General features: G+C 41.7%; 1 protein-coding gene across 6 annotated transcripts in view; it reads left to right on the plus strand.

Annotated features, from left to right (window-relative positions):
- Positions 1-22,903, plus strand: part of VPS8 (VPS8 subunit of CORVET complex) — a 150,579-nt gene that overhangs the window by 39,903 nt on the left and 87,773 nt on the right. For all 6 annotated transcript variants that reach the window (XM_053311939.1, XM_053311933.1, XM_053311934.1 and 3 more), the window contains exons 19-28: positions 2,393-2,439; positions 4,152-4,241; positions 4,876-4,922; positions 5,324-5,546; positions 7,436-7,525; positions 9,888-9,939; positions 11,108-11,150; positions 14,511-14,583; positions 20,003-20,122; positions 22,204-22,275. In XM_053311939.1, coding sequence (XP_053167914.1) covers positions 2,393-2,439; positions 4,152-4,241; positions 4,876-4,922; positions 5,324-5,546; positions 7,436-7,525; positions 9,888-9,939; positions 11,108-11,150; positions 14,511-14,583; positions 20,003-20,122; positions 22,204-22,275 — 857 coding nt within the window. The remainder of the gene's footprint in view (positions 1-2,392; positions 2,440-4,151; positions 4,242-4,875; positions 4,923-5,323; positions 5,547-7,435; positions 7,526-9,887; positions 9,940-11,107; positions 11,151-14,510; positions 14,584-20,002; positions 20,123-22,203; positions 22,276-22,903) is intronic.

The following is a 22,903-nucleotide window of genomic DNA, read 5'->3' on the forward strand; positions in this document are numbered from 1 at the left end:
GACAACTGTTGACATCAAGCACAGCTCAACAAGAATAGACTTCAAAGTCGCTGAAATCAGCGGAACATCTTATGATGCTGAAGCCATCGACGCTGATGTGGCCTTCCAGTCTCTTTGAAGTTGGTGTGGATGTAAGAACAACTTCTCACCACTCTGCGCGGCCCTTGAAATTACAGGGAGAACCAGTAGAGCCACTGGTTGAGCTGAAAGGGATCTGGCCATAAAACTATGGACTGGATCATCAATGGTCACAGTTCTGAGTTTTCAAATCCAAGCCCAAGGCCTCCGCCATATCTTTGATCTGTACATGATACGCCTTCATTTCCTCTGTTGGGGAGACATGAGAAGACATAGCCACATCTGGAAATAGCCTACTTTCTCATGCTTAGGACAACACAAGTGGGAGATACACAACAACTATCTACATCCAATATTCAGAGCCTGGAAATGGCCACTAATAGATGTTTGCAGCCTCACTGCACACCAAATGCAGGAGCTTCTGCTCCAGAGTGGGCCACAATCCACAATCTCTAGGAGATGCATTCCAATTGGACTGGACCATGGATCTATTGTACATAGATTGTGCTAAATAAAACAAAAAACAAAAAAACCCTACTCATAAGAACTATATGGGAAAGTGGGAAAGGTTTAGATTCTGAGCAGCATCAAAAGGCTTCCATGCTATGTCAGCATCTGTAAGACAAGTACTTAACTACTTTCAAATCAGAAGGCCTGTCTAACATATCCATCAGAGTATACCTGGTGGTACTTCCAGCAAAACATCCACGGTGGGATGGAAAAACAGTCTTCTCCCATCCTAGCTACAAAAGTTTCCTGAAAGGCCTCACAAACTTATATCTGCTGATCAGACAACCAATAGAACAGTGGAGTATCTCTCTTCTTTGACTGAATCACATTTGAACCGATGGCCACATCAAGTCTCAAGCTAGTTACCCTAAAGACTGCCTTCCTGGTAGCCATCCTTGCAGGGTGAGTGAGATGACAACTCTCTGCATATTCTGCTTATTCTGCTTACAAGCAACCGAAAATAGAGCCCCCAAGGTCCATAAGGGCACATTCCACCAGGGCACATGCGACCTCAGCAGCCCATTTATCAGGCATATCCTTCAAAGATACCTGTAAAGCGGCAACCTGGTCATCGCAAATGTCCTTTATAAGACATTATGCTATAGACTTGAGATCTGCAGCAGAGGCAAAGTTTCGGAGAGAAGTGCTTAAAAGGGTGTTGAATTAACTACTGCTCCCTCCTCCTAACTAGCTAGCTAAACATTCATCACTAATGGAGCTCAATGGATCACGATCCAGATAAACAGGTTGCTTACCTGTAACTGATGATCTGGTAGTGATCCATTGACATCCATTAGACCCACCCGAACCTCCCCACTGCCTTAGTTCAAGTCTATTATAAAGAACTCACCTGCGACACTGCAAGGATGGTTGCCTGCTCTGGAGGTCACCCAGGAACTGAGGGAGTGGCATTCCTACCACCTTAAATATCAGCCACATGGTCACATGGGGCAGGGCAGAAGCGCCACGAGGAGCTGTGGTACTCCACGTTGAGAGAGTTCTGCTCAGGCGCAGAACTCATTACTAATAGATGTCAACGGATCACTACCAGCTCACCAGTTACTGGTGAACAACCAGTTTTTTAGAATGATCCCAGCACCTATATCTGTGGCAAGGAGGGCAGGTGGAAGATTGGCTGCACATTTTAAAATGTGTATTTGTGGATGAGAAGAATATACACATTCAAAACAATTGCTCATACTTGCATAAAACCTGGATTGTCTGCTTAATAGCAATAGCTAACAAGTGGGCAAAGAAGTGACTGACTATACCAAGCTGTGGTGAAAACTAGAAAGAGAAAGGTGGTTTTGCCTTAAACATTGATGTAAACTTTTGCCTTAAACTTTGGGCATCTCTGTGGGGGTTTGGAGTGATGTACCATCATTATGATGACATCTATTTCCTTTTCATCTGATCCAGGACCTGTAGCCACTTATTATGCAGTGGTTCACAGTCTTGAATTGCTACTGGAGCCACTGCTGCAGTTGGGTTTTCAAGCTTTAATAGCAGTCATGAGTACAGTTTACAAACTGCATCTGATGAGAAGTTTGTAAATTCTTTTATCAGATGTGAATGTGGGAAATAGCATGTTTTGTAACCTTAAGACTACAGTCTCGTAATGCTGCTCTACATGGGCTGGTTATTCAGAAAGTTTTAAAACTTGCTTTGAAGTGCTGTTATGTTATCAGTTTTTGGAGGAAATAGAGACAATTGGGGAGAAATTACTGTCGTGTGAGTTAGGACTTTTTTTATCTATAGTTTTTCCCCCCGAAAAGAGGGTAGCATTCTGTTTTACTTTTAACAGGATTATCTGGAGATGAACAGAAACGAAAGGCTGTTGTTGCAGACAGAGTGAGTATTTTTAATCTCCATAATCAATGGCATCTTGTTCTCCCTACATGTTGTCCAGACACTGGGGTACTGTTCCCTCTGCCCACCATGGAAGTTAAGCAGGATCTACTGCAGGGCAGTTTGGTTTTCTTTTTTAAAAAATAAAGCAGCCATGGTGGGGGGATCTGATCAGGACCATGGTGCTGGGAGAGGGGGTTTAACCCTTCCTCCGCTGAATCATTTTCCCAGCTGAAATCCTGTTCCTCCAAGCTGCTGTTTTCCCCACAGTCCTAGCTCCTCCCCTTAAAAATTATCTTAAATATTGGTGTCTTTCCTCCCAGGCCATCTGTGCATGAAGGGCTTTGGTGGGGATTTGAACCCAGAACTTCTTGAATCCTAAGTAAGACTCAGAACCCTAGGCCAACACATGTGCTGTCACATCTGTTGATCTTAAAGTGTGTTCAGACAATGTGGAAAGGGCAACATGTGCTGCTATATTCCTGAAAAGACATCTGTTTTGCAAAACTCCAGAAACATTTAATAGGTGCCCATGATAATTTGCTTCATCACATTTCACACAGAACTTGCAACAGCAAAGAATGAGCTATCTGGGAAAGTATTTTATTTTTCCAGATACACAATACTGAATTTTTGGGCAGGGACACTAATAAAATGTGATTTCTCCACAACCTTAACAACCATGTGCAAAGACAGTGTGGACTGCATATAGCAAGTGAGGATGTGTTTTTTTTTCTCCCCACTTGGTGCCAGTCAGTGGTCCAAACATTGAGTTGTTCTCCCCTCCAACCACTAGGAGGCAGGATTTCTTGCTGGAATATATAAAACTTTTATACTGAGATCATTGGTACATCTAGGTCAGTATGCTCTAAATCAGAGATATTCAAACTTTTCATATGCCACTTGAAAATTGCTTTGAGTCTTGGTAGACCCCTCAAACTTTTCTACTTGTCAAAGCACATAACTCATATATAAAATTTAGAAAATCTGCAGGGTGAATTCCAGATATTCTCAACTGTTTTACAACCTAGAGTGCACGGACTAGTAGTGGTCCATGGTCTGAGAAGCTCTGCTCTACGCTGACTGGCAGTAGTTCTCCCCTTTCAGACAGGAGCTTTTCTGAGCTCCACCTGGAGATGCCAGGGATTTGACCTGGGATCTTCTGCAGGCAAAGCATGTGCACTCCTACTGAGAGATGGCCCTGTCCACAGGAAGACATACACTCACAGTAGCAGAATAAAACTTAATTCAACTACACTTTTAAAAGGCCTGGGGAAATGGAGAGGGTTTCATCTGGCACTGAAAAAGTGGTTGGCAGGCAATCCTCTCTGGGAAGAGTATTCCAAAGGCATGCTGTCATAACCAAGAAGTCTCTCCAGTCACTACCTGGCAGAACTGAAGACAGACACCTGGTGAAGGGCCTCCTGAAGATGATCTTAGATTATGGACAGGTTTGTCTGGGAAAAGGCAATTTTCCAGCTATCCAGTCCCAAGCGAAATAGGGTTTTACAAGTAAGTACCCGCACTTTGAATTGTACTCGATAGTTGAAATTACTGTGCAGAAGAACCCTGTAGAATACTGTAAATATTCTATATTTACAGAATATAAATACAGTGTATAAATACCAGCAGTTGTATAGTATTTTTTTCCTAATGAATCTATATAAAACATTATAGATATTCCCTGGCATTACCTTCTCCCCTTCATCCTGCAGATGGTTGAAATCCTTATCCATTATGCTGATCGAACCATGAAAAAGTGTCCTGACCAGGGTAAAATCCAAGTTATGGAGCTACACTTCCAGGTATGTGATTCCTTGACTATTTCTACTTATAATTCAGAGAAAAGAAACTACAGATTACTTTAACAGGACTTCATCTTGTCCTACCTCTAATCTAAATTACTGTTATGCCTCAATTTGACATCTCGTGGAAGTTTTTCACACCTGGCTTTTAGTTCACATCTCCCCCGGAATGGAGGTATACGTTCACATATCGGCCAAATTTACCCCTCTAAAGTCCCTGTGAGGTATCAGGGAGCATTTCGCACACAATTCGGGTTTTTCATTGGGTGTTAAGAGTGTAGCCCTACTTATATCAAGGGTTTAAAAATCCACTTTTTGTGGGGTTTTTTTGGGGGGGGGTTTGGCAACTTCGAACATGCAGTAAAGCCTGCCGTCTTGGAAAGCTCATGGTGTTTGCCAGGGAGACGCATATATTAATCCCGTCTGGTCAGAGAATAAAGTCAAGGGAAAGCCCTGTCTACTAGGGATAGTGTGCAAGGCATAGTGCCTTCCTGATTCTGTGAGCTCCCCCTTTCTCTTAGTACAAGACTTGTCCTTGTCCCCCTACCTCTACCCCCCTCCCCCGATTCTAGTAATAGAAGTGATGAGATACCCAGTACTACTTAGTGACATTTTCTGTGTGGTCCTTCCACAGGATATGGTGCCTGTCATTGTTGATTACTGCCTTCTGCTTCAGCGAATGTAAGTGAGAGCTTTAAAGCCTGACTATTGAATTCAATGGACCTTCCATACATACTGCTTCATGAAAGTCTGTTATGGTCCTGTAGGCGTCCTTAATGATAAACAGCAGCTGTTCCATAAGAAAATTGAGATCTGATAGCTGAAATTATGGAATAACACAGAGGGGAAGTGTCTCTGTATGTTTTCTGTATGATTTGTTCTGAATTGCAACACTGTAGTTGCAATTGTTTATTTGCAAAACAGTGGGTGACTAATGTCCCTTTAAAGCCCCACCAGAGAGCTTGAGCCTGAATGGAGAGAGTGGTATTTTTCCCCTATCTATGTTAAGAAATTAACTAGCTAAAAATTGGGCATGAGATTTCAGTAATATCTCTATTAACCTCTTGTTGTCTGTCTTCTAGGGATCTGTTATTTAGTCAGATGTATGACAAGATGAGTGAAAATTCTGTGGCAAAGGGTGTCTTTTTGGAGTGTCTTGAACCATATATTTTAAGCGACAAATTGGTGGGAATCACAGCTCAAATTATGAAGGATTTGCTGCTTCACTTCCAAGATAAGAATTTAATGGCAAACATGGAGGCTTGCATTGTACATATGGATATCACCAGCCTAGATATAAATCAGGTGATAATTTGATACAGTACTCCTCCTACAGTAATCTTTTATTTAGCAGTTAATAGAGTATTTAAAATGTTCAGTGTTATGGTAAACTGTTTGACTTCTGTTTCCTGGAACTCTAAAGTATTATAGAATCAGACAAGGATCTAGATTAACGTAGTCATAAATCTTAACACCAGGAGTCGCCTGTCCAATTCATATGAACCTCCACCCCTGCAGACTCTGTATAGTTGGAGGAGCAGGATAGTGCCTGCTGTCCTTCAAGCACACCTTGCCCTCAAAATCAGTGTTCCCTGTAACAGGGATTCCCAGATGTTGTTGACTACAACTCCCAGCCTTCGACTGGGGATTAAGGCAGTTGTAGTCACCAACATCTGGGAATCTTTGTTACAGGGAATACTGCTCCAAACCATTTTACAACCACATACTAGATGTAGCATTATAATGGGGCCTGAGCATATAGAATTCAGTGCATGTAGACCAATCTATGCGAAACTGTTAAGCATCATGCAGATTGCTCTTTGCATAGTGAAGGCGAAGTGTGAAGACCCCTTGCCAATATTACATTCAAAATACCACAGGTTGGAACTGGGTTCAGATGTGTCAGGTGGTCCACTCTCCTATCACACACAGGTTCTGCAGAACTGGAGATTCAGTGTGAACAATATTTAGATTCCTAAAGTGCCAGGAACTGTTTCCCAGATCTGTTTATAACTTTTACCTGCTTCCAGCTCTGTGGAGACTGAGTTGTTATCCCCAAGGTCCATAAGTGTCCTGTGAAGTTGTATAAGCATAAAGAGAAAGCATCTGTGCTTCAGAAAGCTTACAGTTTCAGCACTGCTCCATATGTTACATTTTCCCCACACTTGAAAACGTGTAATGTTGAAGGCTGGCTCTCCTTCCTTCCTTTATACTGAATGTGTATGTCTGGAAGTAGGGTCTATTCAGGTACAGGGAAAACATAATGCCTGAAGTGACAGTCAGTTTGCAACAGATGGCTAAATAAATGCAGTTAGCTGTGAAACAAAATGGAGAAACTTAAGGCTCTAATGTTCTGTATTAATGAAGTTCATGCAAGCTGGCACTTTTTTAAACTTCACAAGCATACAAACAAGATGTTCAGGAACTTACAACAGTGGGAAAGCTGTGCTTTGCAACTTTGAGGACTGGTAGTAACTATTTTTTAACTGAAGTTGAGTGCCATACACTTCCAAAGCAAATATGCCTTCACATCTCAAAAAGGTCCTGAGTGATACATTGTGAGTCAGAAATACTAGGGCACCTAGCTCTGGCTTCTAGAATGTCCCCACCAGGGAACAATATTAATTTAATTTAAAAAGCTGTTATACTACACATAGAGAATAAAGTGACCACAGGGAGCTTTCAAAGATCAAAATTGTGATCTAAGCATACTGTTGAAATAGTCGGTCTCCCATGTGTAAGGCGTGGGAGTAGAAAGCAGAGGTATTAATTTTCTTAATGCATAGAATTGCACCAGAAATCTTTGAACTATAATAAACTCATCTCTGCAGTCACGAGGGCTAGAAACTTAAGAAGATGATGATGATGATAGGGTTCCTGGGATCTTAATCAATTCTATAATTTGTGAAAAAGAGTCTTGAAAACTATAAAAATAATATAGTTATGTTTACCTTATTTTCTCTATTTTGTACGTTTGTGTGATAATTTTGTATATAATTCTCTCTTCGCATGTTTCAAATAAAAATAATTTTAAAATATCATAGGTACCCATGTTGGTACATTATAGGGGGAAAGCCAAAATAATGTCTTTATTACTTTACTTTTGGTTTTTGAAGATCATATTTACAAATGCAATGCTCATTCCAATGGCATTTGTTTATAGTATTTAACAAATCTGCATTTTTTGTTCCTAGGTTGTTCTCATGTGTTGGGAAAATCGTCTATATGATGCCATGATTTATGTCTACAACAGTGGAATGAATGATTTTATCACTCCCATGGAGGTAGGGAGGTTGGCTATATGCTAAATATCTGATTTGCCTGTTATTTTTGATCTAGGGTTGTACTCAAATCAACCCCCCCGCACCAGCATTATGTACTGATCTATATTTATTTATTTTACATTTATATCTTAATCTTCTTCTGAGAAGCCCAGAGCTATGTACATGGTTATGTTTAGCCTCACAACAACCCCATGAGGTAGGTTAGGCTGAGAGAGAAGTGACTGGCCCAGAGTGACCCAGTGAATTTCATGGCTCTACAGGGATTTGAACTTGGGTTTCCCTGGTCCTAGTCCAACCCACTAATCACTACACCATGCTGTGCCTTGTATGTCATCTACTAATTATAGCGCTTGAGTGGTTTAGTAGAAGGTCCCTTTGTCTTAGTCTTGAGTAGTCCAGTTTTTATTCCTCCTTTTTTATGTGCAGTTCCTACATCTTATGAAGCTGCGTCCATTTTCTGGGTGATACAGAAGACATAGCCAAGCCTGCTGAAGCTGAGAGCAGCTGTTCTCTTGGGGGCCAAGTTGCTGCTGTTATGAGTCAGACTTTCTAAGGGAGAGATCAGTGTCCAAGGAGATACTACATTCAGATGAACAGAGCACTAGTTTGCTTGTTGTTTTCTGCCCATTATCATGGGAAGGTAGTGCATGAACCCAAAACATGTACTAGGTTGAGGCATTTCCTTAAGTAACGCATAATAAATAACAAGGCTGAAACTGGAATTATATGTTGTCTGAATGTGTTCTGTCTAGTTAGTTCCAGATTCTTGTTAGATGAATTAGTCAAAATTTTGTGTGGGAGCAAATTATATCATTGCAAGTTTTCCTTCTAGTGTTGAGATGGATTATATGAGTACTAGTATGATAGTGGGCAAGGTCAGCTTGTAAATAGTTGTCTTGAAAGGTGATTTGAGATAAAATAGTGTAAAAGTAGCGATACATTCATAATGACAACTACATAAGTGTATTAATGTTTGTTAGAGATGAAACAAACCCTTTGTATCCCCAAAATATAGAAATGTCATTGCAAAATCCATTATTTTCTCTTCACGTAAAAAATAAGGATCATGTGGATTGTTGAGTGACATCTCCTCCGCTTATATTCTAAACATAATAATACTTAGTCATGTCACTGAATCAATCCTCTTGTGGGGTTGAGTATGTTAGTTCAATGGCTCTAGTGGTTGTTGACTACCTGTGAGAGTGAACTAACTGTTCACCAGTTTTCTGCCTAAGAATTAATGGTTAACATGTTCTGAAGGATTGTAGTCACTGCCATGGTTCTGGGAAGTCTGTGAGCTAATTCTATAATGAATTCACGTTATCATGAATGAAAACCAAGAACAATACAGGAAATAGGGCCACGTAGAGCCCCTGGTGGCGCAGTGGTAAAACTGCCGCCCTGTAACTAGAAGGCTCAAGGTTGACTCAGCCTTCCATCCTTCGAGGTCGGTAAAATGAGTACCCAGAATGTTGGGGGCGATATGCTAAAATCATTGTAAACCGCTTAGAGAGCTTCGGCTATAGAGCGGTATATAAATGTAAGTGCTATTGCTATTGCTATTGCTAAATGGCAATTAGTAGTGTGCACGGACCGGTTCGGAGGCCATTCTACTGGCCTCCGAACCGGTCCGGACAAGGGGTGGTTTTGGTTCGGGAGGGTTAGGGTGGGGGGTTCCATTAAGGGCGGGGGGGGCTTTACTCACCCCTCCCGCCCTTTCCAGCTTTGGCGCCATAATTCATTTTAAAAATGCGCCGCAGAATCGCTCTCCGCCCGCTCGCCGCTCCTATGGCTCTGGACCGGGGCTCCTTCTTGTCTTCAAAATCGGGCGGCAGGATACTTCCCTGCCGCCCCCGAAGCCCCCTCAAGCCATTTTAGCTCTTTAAATCTTGCCCCGGACCGAGTCCTATAGCGCTCGGGCGGGTGGCGGGGAGATGTCCGCCCGCCCGCCCGCCCCCTTCCCTGCCTTCTGCGAAGTGCAGGGAGCTTCGAAGGCTCCCTGCACTTCACAGAAGGCAGGGAAGGGGGTGGGCGGACGGACGGACATCTCCCTGCCGCCCGCCCGAGCGCTATAGGACTCGGTCCGGGGCAAGATTTAAAGAGCTAAAATGGCTTGAGGGGGCTTCGGGGGCGGCAGGGAAGTATCCTGCCGCCCGATTTTGAAGACAAGAAGGAGCCCCGGTCCAGAGCCATAGGAGCGGCGAGCGGGCGGAGAGCGATTCTGCGGTGCATTTTTTAAATGAATTATGGCGCCAAAGCTGGAAAGGGCGGGAGGGGTGAGTAAAGCCCCCCCCCAATGGCACCCCTAATGGCAATGTTAACTTCCTGTGTCTCTTCCCTCTTTGTTTAAATATTATTCCAGAAATTGTTTCGAGTCATTGCTCCTCCACTTGGTGCTGGAAAATCTCTCTCGGGTACAGTATGTTTGATAAGTATATTTCTTTGTACGTATTGTACAAATGTAGATATTTTCTTCTACATTGACATTTTGAGCAGTTTTTGCTTTGTGATATCCTTTTGCTGAAGGGGTGTGTGTGTGTGTGTGTGTGTGTGTGTCACTCTGTATACTCTCTTTGTCTTACGCTAATTGATAATTGGCTTGCTGTATCTGAGAGCCACTTCAACAGTAACAAAATTTCTTTGTGGAAGTGGCTTTAATGTACAAATGAGTCTAGCATGTACAGTCTTTACAATACATAATAATCCTACACCACCTATGAGTAACTGAGTGAGTTCGGTGCTAGTAGCTGAATACTTTAACTCAAGTGGACCTATATGTTATCTTGTCCCACTCATAGAACATAAGCCTGAGAAACATTATCTTCAAACTTTTGGCTTGAAACTGGGAGACTAAAAATTTGAACCCTCCCCCCACTAACCGTGTTGCTACCTATTTTAAAGTCCTGGCAGCAGCGGCACTCTTGGATCTGCCAATGGTTAGCTAGCAGACACAAATTTTTCATCCAATGATTTTCCTCATAGAGTGGGGGCTGGAAGCATATGTGACATCATCATGGAGTATCATTCTGAAGCTGATCAAAATGAAGGAAATGCTTTTGGCCCACTCTAGGGGGAGATGCATGGCATGATAGCAGGAAAAAGAACATAGTGGCCATTGGGAAACTTAGGAGCGCTTTGCCCCTTCTTCTCCTCTGAAAAACCCTGAAATGACTTCCCAACTTCATACCCCATGAATAATGATTTTAGTTAAGTTCTATCTTTTAGGATTCCATTCTCAGGCTGTAAGCTCTCTGAGCAGATTCAGTGTCACTTCTGTGTTTTATATAGTACCTGCTACTCAAAACATATTTAAATATTAATAGTAGTTTTTTTGATATTGTCAGCCTTGCTTAGAATGGAGGTGTGTTTCATGAACTTAGAACTTGAATATGGTGACTTTAGTGTAGTGCAAGCATTTGTCTGTAAGGTTAAGGAGAAAATGCAATCATGATTTTGTCAGACATCTTATTGTGAGCAAACCTACATTTATCCATAGATATGAATTTAGCAAACAATGACATAACTCTTCAGTAATGTTGACCATTCAGGATCACACAGAACTTTTTCTGTGTTTTTTCTTAGATGAACAGGTCATTATGGGCAACAAGCTTCTCGTCTATATAAGGTATGGTGCCTTGAGCATTTAGGAGGTAGCTTTGTTTTTGCTCTTACTTTTTGTAGTAACATAGTTTTACAACTGCTTCCCTTGTAAACATTAAGTAATCTTTTATGCTGGTTTAACTTTATTCAGAAGCTACTCCATTTTCTCCTCCTCTTTTCCTGCCTTTTTCTTTCTGACTGCACCCCCTCCTCAACACTCCACAGGATCCCCACTGGGACAAACCTCTAAAAGACAAAACACAAAAGATTACTAGATAGATTACAACACATAGGTTAGTTTGACATGCAGTTAATTGACCTAAATGTTGTATATTGCTATTGCTTTTAATTACATTTTTTCATGGATGGCAATCCATGGCTCATATTCTTCACTAACACTAATTGAGAAATGAAAAATAATACTTTCATCTCATGCTAAATGGGTGCTTGCAAGACTATAAATCAGATGAAATAACACTTATAGTGTTAGGACATGATTGCTCTGATCCAAATGCCCTTGCCTCATTATTCTACTAGAAGGTTATCAAGTATGCCACCTGGAAGGTGTCCTTGTTTGACCTGCAGGTACTACAGTGCTTCTCTGAGCTTCAGCCTCAAGGTACTGAAAGTGAATTACCTTTACTATTTATTTCTATTTTTATACCGCCCTTCCAAAATGGCTCAGGGTGGTTTACAATTAAAACAAAACCATTAAAATCAGTTAACAATTAAAACAAGATTATAAACAGTATAAAACAATAATTAACAATTAAAACATCATAAAACAGTAATTAAACAATCACAACAATTTAAAAACCCTTAAAACCAGGTCACAACATTAAACCAATTACAACTCTTTAAAAACCCTGGAAGTCCAGGCCAAACAGATAGGTTTTAAGGGCACTCCTGAAGGCCAGTAAAGAATTCAAATTGCGGATTTCTGGTGGGAGTGCATTCCACAGCCCAGGAGCAGCTACAGAGAAGGCCTGCCTCTGAGTCTCCACCAGACGAACTGGTGGTAACTGGAGACGGACTTCCTCAGATGACCTTTAATGTGTGATGGGGTTCATGCAGAAGAAGGTACTCTCTAAGATAGCTCAGAGCTAAGCCATCCAGGGCTTTAAAAGTAATAACCAGCACTTTGTATTTTGCTCGGGAACATATTGGCAGCCAGTGTAACTGTTTCAAAACAGGCATGATATGGTCTCTCCAAGTTGCCCCAGAGACCAATCTGGCTGCTGCATTCTAAAGTTTCCGAACTATGTACAAAGGCAGCCCCACGTAGAGCGCATTGCAGTAGTCAAGCCGGGAGGTTACCAGCTGATGCACCACTGTTTTGAGGTCGTCCTCTTCAAAGAATGGGCACAGCTGTCGAATCAGCTAGAGCTGATAGAAAGCACTCTTGGCCATGGCCTCCACCTGAGATACCAGGGTGAGGCCTGGGTCCAGGAGTACTCCCAAGCTGCGCACCTGCTCCTTCCAGGGGGGGTGTAACCCCATCCAACACAGGAAGATCTAACTCATCTCTCAGATTCTGAGCCCCCACAATGAGCACCTCCGTCTTGCTTGGATTCAGCTTCAATCTATTATCCCTCATCCAGCCCATTACTGCCTGTAGGCAGGCATTTAGAGGATGAGTGCCATTTCCTGAAGATGAAAAGTAAATTTGGGTGTCATCAGCATACTGATAACACCCAGCACCAAAACTCCTGATGACCTCACCCAGTGTTTTCATGTAGATATGGAAAAGCATTGGTGACAGAATGGACCCCTGAGGGACTCCATATAACAGATCCCATTTTGAGGAGCAACTGTCACCAAGCTCTGCCATCTGGAATCTACCTGAGAGATAGGAGTAGAACCACTACAAAGCAGTGCCCCCTATCCCCAACTCCCCCAGGCGATCCAGAAGGATACCATGGTTGATGGTATCGCCCTGAGCCATTTTTGGAAGGGCGGTATAGAAATTGAATTATTATTATTATTATTATTGAATGCTGCCGAGAGATCCAGAAGAACCAGCAGAGTCTCACTCCCTCTCTCAATTCCCCAGTAAAGGTCATCCTTCAGGCCGACCAAGGCTGTCTCAACCCCATAGCCAGCTCTAAAGCCAGTTTAAAATGGGTCTAGATAATCAGTTTCCTCCAAGACTGCCTGGAACTGGTCGGCCACCACCCTCTCGATCACCTTGTCCAACCAAGGGAGATTGGAGATTGGCCTGTGACTATCCATCACTAAGGGGTCCAAGGGAAGGCTTCTTTAAGAGTGGTCTAACCATTGTCTCCTTCAGATAAGGAGGCAGCCTACCCTCTCTCAGTGATGCATTTATGATATTAACTGGGCCACTTCCAACAATCTCCCTGCTAGATAGAAGCAGCCAAGTTGGTCAGGGATCCAGAGAACAGGTGGTAGGCAGCACTTCCCCAAGCAGCTTGTCCACATCCTCAGGAGTCACAGATTGAAACTGATCCAATCTAATACTGCAAGAGGGATTGCTGGATACCTCCTCCATAGACCTTTCAGAAATAGTAGAGCCCAAGTCAGCCCAAATACAGGAGATCTTGTTCGCAAAGAACCCATTAAAAGCATCACAGCAGATTGGAAGTAGAAGGAGCAGAGACTAAACTCCTCACAACCTGGGATAGCTCTGCTGAGCTTGAACCTGCAGTCATAATCTGCGCAGACCAAAATCTCTTTTTCGCTGCATGCACCGCCACTGCATAAGTCTTCAAATGGGTCACATGCTGCATCCTGTCAGATTCGAACCGAGTTCTCCTCCACTTGCACTCTAGTCACCTACCCAACCGCTTTGACCTTTTCACTAAACCGCTTTGACCTTTTTCACTAAATGTTAGTGTTCCCTTCCACTTCTTATGCCAAGGTGCCAGTGCTACATGCATTTTATTTTATAGGAACAACTTGGATTATCTACTTGAGCCTTGTTTGGAAAATTAATTTGCATTTGCAGATTTCTCCGCTGTAGGAGAGTATGTTTTGTTACTCATACCTTTTTAGGATGGCAGAAATCCACCTTTATACAATAATATCTATCTATCTATCTATCTATCTATCTATCTATCTATCTATCTATCTATCTATTTGATTTCTATACCGCCCTTCCAAAAATGGCTCAGGGTGGTTTACACAGGTTTATTTCAAGGAAGCAAGTTCTTGCTATCTTTTTCTTGCCATTATTCTCTTACTGTGTTAAATGCACATCTGTTGCTATTTGAAGGACACAATTTTTATAAAATGCATTCAGTAGATATGGAACCTAGGAAAATAAATCCAGGCTCTTTCCCAATTATATTTAAATGTGTGTAGTATGGCCACTGTCATAAAGTTTATTGCACTTTCAAAAACATCATTTTGTCTTTCCTCACAGTTGTTGTTTGGCAGGCCGCGCTTATCCATTGGGCAATATTCCTGAAGATCTGGTGCCCCTGGTTAAAAACCAGGTAGGTTAAATATGTACTTCAAAACTCATCAGAACAATTTGAGATGTATTAATTTTTTTCATTTAAAAAGATGGAAGCTATCTGTGGAAGCATGTTTAATTGGAAATAAACATTTTCTCAAAGGCATCATTGACTGCTGATCTCACTTCCCTCAGTTAGGTTTCAATAGTAACCACCCACTCTGACCATGGTTGCCACAGTAATACCCCAATCTTTTTTGAGCTCAGTGGCATAGACTGCTGGCTCATGTTTCAAAATCTTTCCATAAAGGGAATGAGAAACTCTGTGGAAAACTTGATTCTAAAACAGTACAGGCAATTCTGCAGAAAACAAGAGATGAATGATGATTAAAAAAAGATAGTTTCTCCTCCTTATGTACCAGTTGTGTTTTAGGGATAGAATAAGATGTTGCACAAATATTAAATTTATGTTGGCAGATGACCCCATCATAGATGCTGATTTATCTAAGTCAACCGTATAAGAATGTGTATAGGAGTGATGAGTCTTTCATTTACCAGTTACTTTGCAGATATCTGATAAGGAGCTGTTAGATATATTTGTAGAGCTCTGCATCTGCCTGGAGTTATTCTTGTGTAAATACTACACAAGAGTATCTACACAATATATTGTTGCCTGAACAACAGTAGCTTTTTATTATCTGTCATATGCCTTTGTGATTGTCCCGGAGCTCTTTGCATTAGGAATTGAAGCCCCCCACTCCTGCCTTTCCACTGATAAACAGAAACACTTTGTTTTGTGGGGTTTTTTATACACCCAGCTGAGTGTATTCTTTTTTTTTTTGTTAATTATGAGTAGCTTTAGAGTCTAAAAACTAAGCTGTATTTTTGCATGGCTGTTGAGTACTTCTGTGGAATAATGTCTATATAATGCTTTTGGTATATATAACATTTTACAAAGTAACATCAGCAAAGACAGTCTTTTATTTAAGCTAAGTCTACACATGTAGCAGAATGAAGTGGGAATGAGATGAGTTGGCAAAACTCGGATATTATAGAATGACCTGTCATTCTGCTAGAAGTGCGGGGCTACTGTTTTTGGATGCTCCCTTTTGTGGAAAAAGTTGCTGTAAACAGAAAACTGGCACAGCATGCATTGGTCTGGGTTGAAACCTCTCTTCCTGATGTGATAGTTCTTTTTATTTGCAGACTTTTTTAAAAATGAAAAATCATTCACCACCTAGAGATGTACATATCAGGTGGTATAAAAATATGATAGATAAGTAAAATAAAATAAAAATATCATCCCCTATCTGCAGTCTGAAGTGATACAGTCCACTCCACTACCTTACTACTACCACCTCAATGAATATGTGCAAATGTAGACATGTACTTAGGCTAAGGTGAAGGATTAAATAAATTACTGACTTTCTGCATTAATAAGTATAGTCCCACTCCAAATTAGCCTCCACAGGATTGTTGCCACGGGACCTCCTATCAGAACCAAAACCAATTTCCCACTTTGGAGGACCTGACGTTATACTCTGATTATATCTCTAGAATGGCTTCTGCAATGGGGGTAAATTTAGACCAATGACAAAAGAGTGGCTTGGATCCCTTGTTTGGGCTCATTGATGTGGACGCCTGCATTTCAGCTTCCTTGCCCATGAATTCTGCCTTACTGGAAATAGTGAAGAGTTACTGGAAGAAACCATCATCATTGCCCCAACCTACTAAGCTTCTTGAAAATTTCTATCAGGTTCAACTAGAGGAAGAATAATCTGCCTTCCTACAGAGGTACCCTACCCTAAGTTAGGTAGTTGTGGAAGTGGCATTGACAAAAACAAGGGGAAGATCGACCTCAAATCCAGAAGACAGAGAGGGCAAGCAATTAGACACCTTTGGCAGACGTCTTTATTCAGTGGCAGCATTGCACCTTAAAATTGCTCATTACCAAGCATATAATGCAAGGTACAATCACTTCATATGGGAGAAGGTTTCACACTTAATTGATCACCTGCCTCCAGATAAAAGGGACCCAGTAAAGATGTTCTTGAAAGAAGTGGCACAATTGGCCAAGCAACAGTTATACTCTGCTAAGCACTCTGTTGAATGTGCAGCCAAAGTGATGGCGACCTCTGTGGCAATTCGCAGACGTGTGGCTGCAGTTATCGGGGCTCACATATGAGGCACGCTTGATGATTGTGAGAACCTTCCCTTTGAAGGGCAGGCCCTCTTTGGTGACAAAATAAATTAGACCCTCCAAAAGGTGCAGAAGATGAAGAGCACAGCTCTGTGACCTAATAATCCATTATATCTTGACTGCTGAAGCAAAATAAATGGCCATGCTATCAGTCTTCACGCCCATCCTCCCAAAAGATTTCATCAGAATGTTCCCTTCGTCCTCCACAGTATCTCCTAAGAGCCAAGCAATCTCTTGCCTCGAATAACGCAGCTTCACAGAAACGGAGGACCTCTTTGTACTCTAAAAATCAATCGCTCTCCCATTTCAATAACAGGCACCCACCTGGCCCCATTTTTTTCTAGCTTCACCTCAGATCAATGGGTCTTAACCATCATACGCATTGGTTATGCCCTGGAGTTCATGCACAAGTCAACTTCCCCCATATGGTTACCACACGACACACCAGTTATCAGGGACGAAGCCAACACCCTTCTGCTCAAGGATGCGATAGAAAAAGTACCAACTGCAGGGCCAGAGTTTTATTCCCAATATTTTGCAATACCGCAGCACGATGGAGGCCTTAGTCCGATCTTGGATTTGAGGGAGCTAAACAAATACGTTGTCTATAAGCGCTTATAAGCGCTCCTTTCCATCCTCCAATCTCCCACTGGATAATTACCATGGATGCGTCAGAAAAGGTTGGGGTGCACTTATGTGCACTCTGCATCTGAAATTCTCTGCACTGGAGTGCTCCAGAGAGGACCCCATAAATTATTTGGAGCTATTGATGGTATTCAACATCCTGAAGGGCTTCCTTCCTCTCATAAGAAACTCGTCAATTACCATCCAGACAGACAACACAATGGTCAAAGCAAATATAAACAGGCAAGGTGGGACAGCATCCAGATCTCTGCTAGCCATGACCATGGAACTTCGGCAATGGTGTATCAGACACAGGGTCACGGCATAAACAGTCCACATACAGGGTGCAGCAAATCTTTGGGCGGGTGCGCACAGCAGGTCATCCATGACCTGCCACAACTGGGAACTGGACAAAATGGCATTACAACAAATCTTCTGACAATGGGGAACACCCATGTTGGATGCCTTTGCCACAGCAGAGAACAGACAATGCCAGAATTTCTGTTCCAGGTCAGGGAAAGGTGAGGATTCATTGGGAGATGTGTTTACTGTCCTGTGGGCAGACCACTTCAGTTATCTGTTCCCACAGATTCTGCTACTACCAAGAATCCTTCTGAAGATCAGGACCATAATGGCTTCTAAGACCATGGCTGAAGAACATGGCCACAGAATACACACATCTCTCAGAAGCACGCTTACTTTCTATCTCAGGCCACTGGCAAGATTCTGCACCCACATATGAAATCCCTCTACCTAACAGCTTGGATAATCTGCCTCCTTCCCCTTAGAGTTTCAGGAAGTCCTCAAAGCGTCTCAGAAACCTGCAACAACAAAGTCTTACAATCACAAATGGAAACGATTCTGCAAGTTTGCAGAACAACATAGGATTGCTGCTTGCTTGTTAGATGTTTAACAAGTTTGTTTGTACCTGTTGTACCTGAAAGAGTTAGGCTTAAAGTTATCCTCCTTAAAGGTTCACCTAGCAGCAATTGTGGCTCACACATCAAAGACTAGACAGTCCTAGTTCACGAACAGGACTGTTAAACAATTTCTGAAGGATCTGGCACATCTCCTCCCTGATAACTCTGTAATGGCCTTTACTTAGGACCTCTTGTTGGTGCTGGCTTGCCTGCTAAGCCCACCATTCAAGCCCCTGGCCCCAGTGGATCCTAGGCTCCCTATTTGGAAAGTTTCATTCTTGGTTGCCATAACTTCTGCATGCACGGTTAGTGAACTATGTGTCTTGTGAATGCACTTGCCTTGCCTGGTCTTTTACAACAATAAAGTAGTACTAAGGCCAGACATGCAATTATTTCCAAAAATAGTGTCGTTGTCCACACACAGCCAATCAACCTGCCTACATTTTTTCAAAACCCGACCTCAAAAGCAGAGTGATGACTGCACCTGCTAGATGTTAGGCAGGCCTTGGCCTTATATCTTCAATGTATGGAGGCAATTGAAATTTCTCTTTGTCTCCTATGAGGGCCAAAGGAAAGGCTGTCAGGTCTCTTTATGGACTCTATCAAGGTTGATCTCTATGGACTCTATCAAGGTTGATATAAGTTAGCACATAAGCAGCTCCCACCTACAATCAAGGCACATTCCACCAGCATAATGGCTGCCTCGGTTGCTTTCGATAGAACAGTGCTGTTAGAAACCCTCTGCCAGGCGGCTACTTGGCTCCATATGCCAGGTGGCTACTGAACTCATTTATCCAGCACTGTGTTGTCAGTGCCCGGGTATGGAGAGACTCTGCATTTGGCAGAGCTGTTCTTCAGTCCATTTTTTAGTCGACCCACCTCCAGGTAAGACATCTTGCTATGCACCCATTTGTGTAAAAGACAGAGACCATGTTGAAAAATAATAAGTTGCTTACCTGTAACTTTGGTTCTTCCAGTAATCATCTGTCCTTTTACACACCCTCCCATCCTCCCCACAAGGGTCTCCTGAAGGCAGACTCTGGGACTGAGGAAATGAGAGGCACAGCTGCATATAGCAGTGGGGGGCAGGGTTCCCGCCAAAACAGGAGTGAGAAACTTGGATGGTTCCCAACATAGTCTCCTTGCATGCACAAAGCCCATTTGTGTAAAAGGACTGATGACCACTTTGAAGAAAGCGGAGAAAAAGAACGTGAAGAAAAGTTACAGGTAAGCAACCTGTTGATATATTAAACTGAAGTACTTTGCCTATGTTAAACCATTGAACATGCTATAGGAAATAACTTCCAGGAAATAACTGGTTGAAATCCAGAATAATGCTGCATGAACACCACAGCATTTTCGTGTGTGTAGGGGTAAATTTCCAGCAGTTCCTCCTTCCCTCTTCATGTCACTTGTGTCTCCTGAAAATGTGTCATTGAGGGTCCCCCACACCTCAGGGACATATTTTGGGAGATACAGAGCACTGTGCCTGGCGGCAGGGATCACCAAAAATTGCACCTCTCCTTGCACTCTGGAAAACACTGTGGAGTCAGAGCAGCATTAGTCTGGATTTTGGTCAGTGAATGGTGTTCAAATAATGTAAAACACTGTTGAAAAACCATTCCTTATACTTGAAATTTATGAGAAGCTTGGAATAATTCTTTCAGGTGATCAAATACTGACTCTCAGGATTGACTGATAATTTTTCATGGTAGGTCTTTGAATTTCTTATCCGTTTGCACTCAGCTGAGGCACCCACAGATGAAGAAGTTTACCCCTATGTACGTACACTGCTGCATTTTGATACACGGGAGTTCCTTAATGTTCTTGCACTGGTAAGTGGCAATACAGCTTCCAAAAAGTTATTCGGAAGAAATTTAATCACCCTATGAATTGGATTAGTTTTATATCTTCTTTGTCAAGTCTTTACTAGTCTAGAAGAATAATTAATCTATCATTGTTTTTTATTTTGTTAAATATATTTGCTAATCTTTGATAGTATAATGCACAGCCCAATTGTGTCTGTTTGCCATGGCAGATTCTACTGTTAACATAGTGGTTCTATCCTTTACGGATCCAGCAGTCCCTTACACTGTTAGGACACCTTTCTGAAGAAGAGGATTGGAACGCCACTGGGGCAAACTCCACCAGAATGAAAGATGTAACAAACAGGCTACTTGGACTTAAACCAGCTTAGTTGTATTTAATGCTGATGGGATTAAATGGACAAATAAACAAATAATGGATTAAATAGCTGCTTGATTCTAAATGTTCTGTAATACCAACATAGGGAGCCCCTTGTAGATATTCTTGCTAGATGCCCTGTGCTAAAATTTAAATTAATTTAAAGCAATATAACCTCAGCAGATAAGATAAACTGCTAGATTAGACTATACTGGTGACCAGTTTGTCCACTTTTATGGATTCTTTAACCCTTTGGGCAAATTATAAAACATTTATGATACAGTATGTCGTTCAATGTTAATAGCTCCAAAGAATTATAAGTCCATGTAGTTGCTGCTTCTGAAAGCCAGAGGCTGCCCTGACATTGGTTACAGGAACAGAGAACCAGAAAACTCTCCCCTGTTGTTTTCATTGCTCCCTTTTTGTTATCCAAGCAGAGCAGAAGATGTGTATGTGAGACTGCAAAAGCTAATCGTGCTTGGTAGGTGAGCCAGAGGGGACAGAAAGATGGCATTCTTACTTTGTTCTTTCAGATTATTTTCATGGATGATCGTTCTGTTTTGTTACTGATTGCTACTGTTAGTTTTACACGGAATATATACAGGCCACAATGGAATTGCAACTGTCACTATTTGGGTACACTTTCCCCTGTCTTTACACACTGCTAAATATATTTAGTTCCTGTAGTTGCCCATTACATTGTTACCTGTATTGCTGTTTTGCTTTCATTTGCATTTTGGGAGTGGGAAGGCTTGCCTAAACAGGAATGATATTGACCTCCTTCAATCTGGCTTTAGTCCTCCATTTAATAACCAAAATTATGACCAAATAACCCTTACTGTTAAAGTCATAAGTCTCTATTCTGTTCTCATGTTCCTTAACCTGCCTGTTCCCTTTCATACAGTTGATAACCCTTTTCTGATTGACTCCCTTCATTCTCTAAGTTTCCATGACTCTGTTTTCAGCTGGTTCCCTTCCTACCTGTCTAATCACTCATTCTGCATTCCCCAAGTTTCCCCCTCTGCATTGAGGTCCCTCAGGGATCCATTCCTGAGCCTCAGCTGTTCTTATTCTACACATTGGCTGACATCCTGACTAAATTTACTAGAGGAAATCCTACTGAAATGTAGTAGACTACTCTTTGAATAGTACTGTCGAGCCATTTAATGTCAGCCCTTGTCCCTAGGTGATACAATCCCATGGCTTTCAGTACTGCCTATGCAATAATGACATCTATCTCTATACCTCAGAATTTCCACCTCCATCTTATTTCACTGTGTGATTGACTCAGCTGAGCCTTTGGTTCAGCTCCACAGCAGCTTCTCTGTGAGGGCATGGCTCTTGTTCCACACTTGTAATGCTGTAGAACATGTCAGGCACTGTATACACCTGTGACCAGTCTTACTGTTAACATTTAGCACTGGAATAAAGTTCAGGATAGTTGTGTTACCAGCCTGAGTACTCCTCAGCTCTAGAGACCAAATGATAATGTTGGAGCATATTGGTGGCAAAATTCAGTTGCCATTTTATCCAATTTGTGTAGTTATGTGGTTGCTGAATGTCCTTGTGAGAACTTTTACGAATGGAAGAAATACATCTGACAGCTAAAAGTAATCTTCACAGTTAGTATAGTGGTATGTAGATAGTGTGTACAAACAACTCCTATTGACTGTTGTGCATCTCTCTCTTTCTTATTACCTATTCTCTTTCCAAATGACATTGTCTAATACAGACATTTGAAGACTTCAAGAATGACAAACAAGCTGTAGAGTACCAGCAGAGAATTGTGGACATTCTGCTCAAGGTAAGCTTTCTCTTTTATTAGTTGTTCTGCAGTATTTGCCCTGTAGTGGCCAGAGTGAAGGATGGATTGTATCTTAACAACATGTATTTCCTTTGTTTGGTCTTGTCACTTGCTTAGAATGCTTCCTCATGGGTAAATGTATAAAATTTGTTGCATCAAATAATCTTGAAAAGTACTTTGAGAAACTTGGGTGAGAAACATTTTCTGGATCTTGATTTTCAGAAATACTCAAGCAGATATTTTCTTAATAGAAGTATACTTATGCTCACTGAAAGACATGGGAAAAATTAACACTTGAATCCTTAATATGAGTTGGTTGAACTGGGATCCAAAATGACTCAGTTTTAGGTTTTTCTTGTTGTTTTTCACCAATCTGAAAACATAAAATGATGGACTTGAAAGATTGTGGTTTACATAGGCAAGTTATGGACAGGATAGATGTGCGGAGTAAACTATTTCTTGGTTGACTAATATTGTGCCCCAATTAAGCCACAATACCTTTATACAGTACTGCATATCAAATGGATGTTAGCCAGATAGATAAATATATTCTGTCTTGGAAGTCATTTTCTCTGAAAGAGTACTAAGAGGAAAAACAGAACAGAAGGTTGTAGGTACAATGCTGTTG

The sequence above is a fragment of the Hemicordylus capensis genome, chromosome 3, assembly GCF_027244095.1.
Source record: "Hemicordylus capensis ecotype Gifberg chromosome 3, rHemCap1.1.pri, whole genome shotgun sequence".
Taxonomy (NCBI): Eukaryota; Metazoa; Chordata; class Lepidosauria; order Squamata; family Cordylidae; genus Hemicordylus; species Hemicordylus capensis.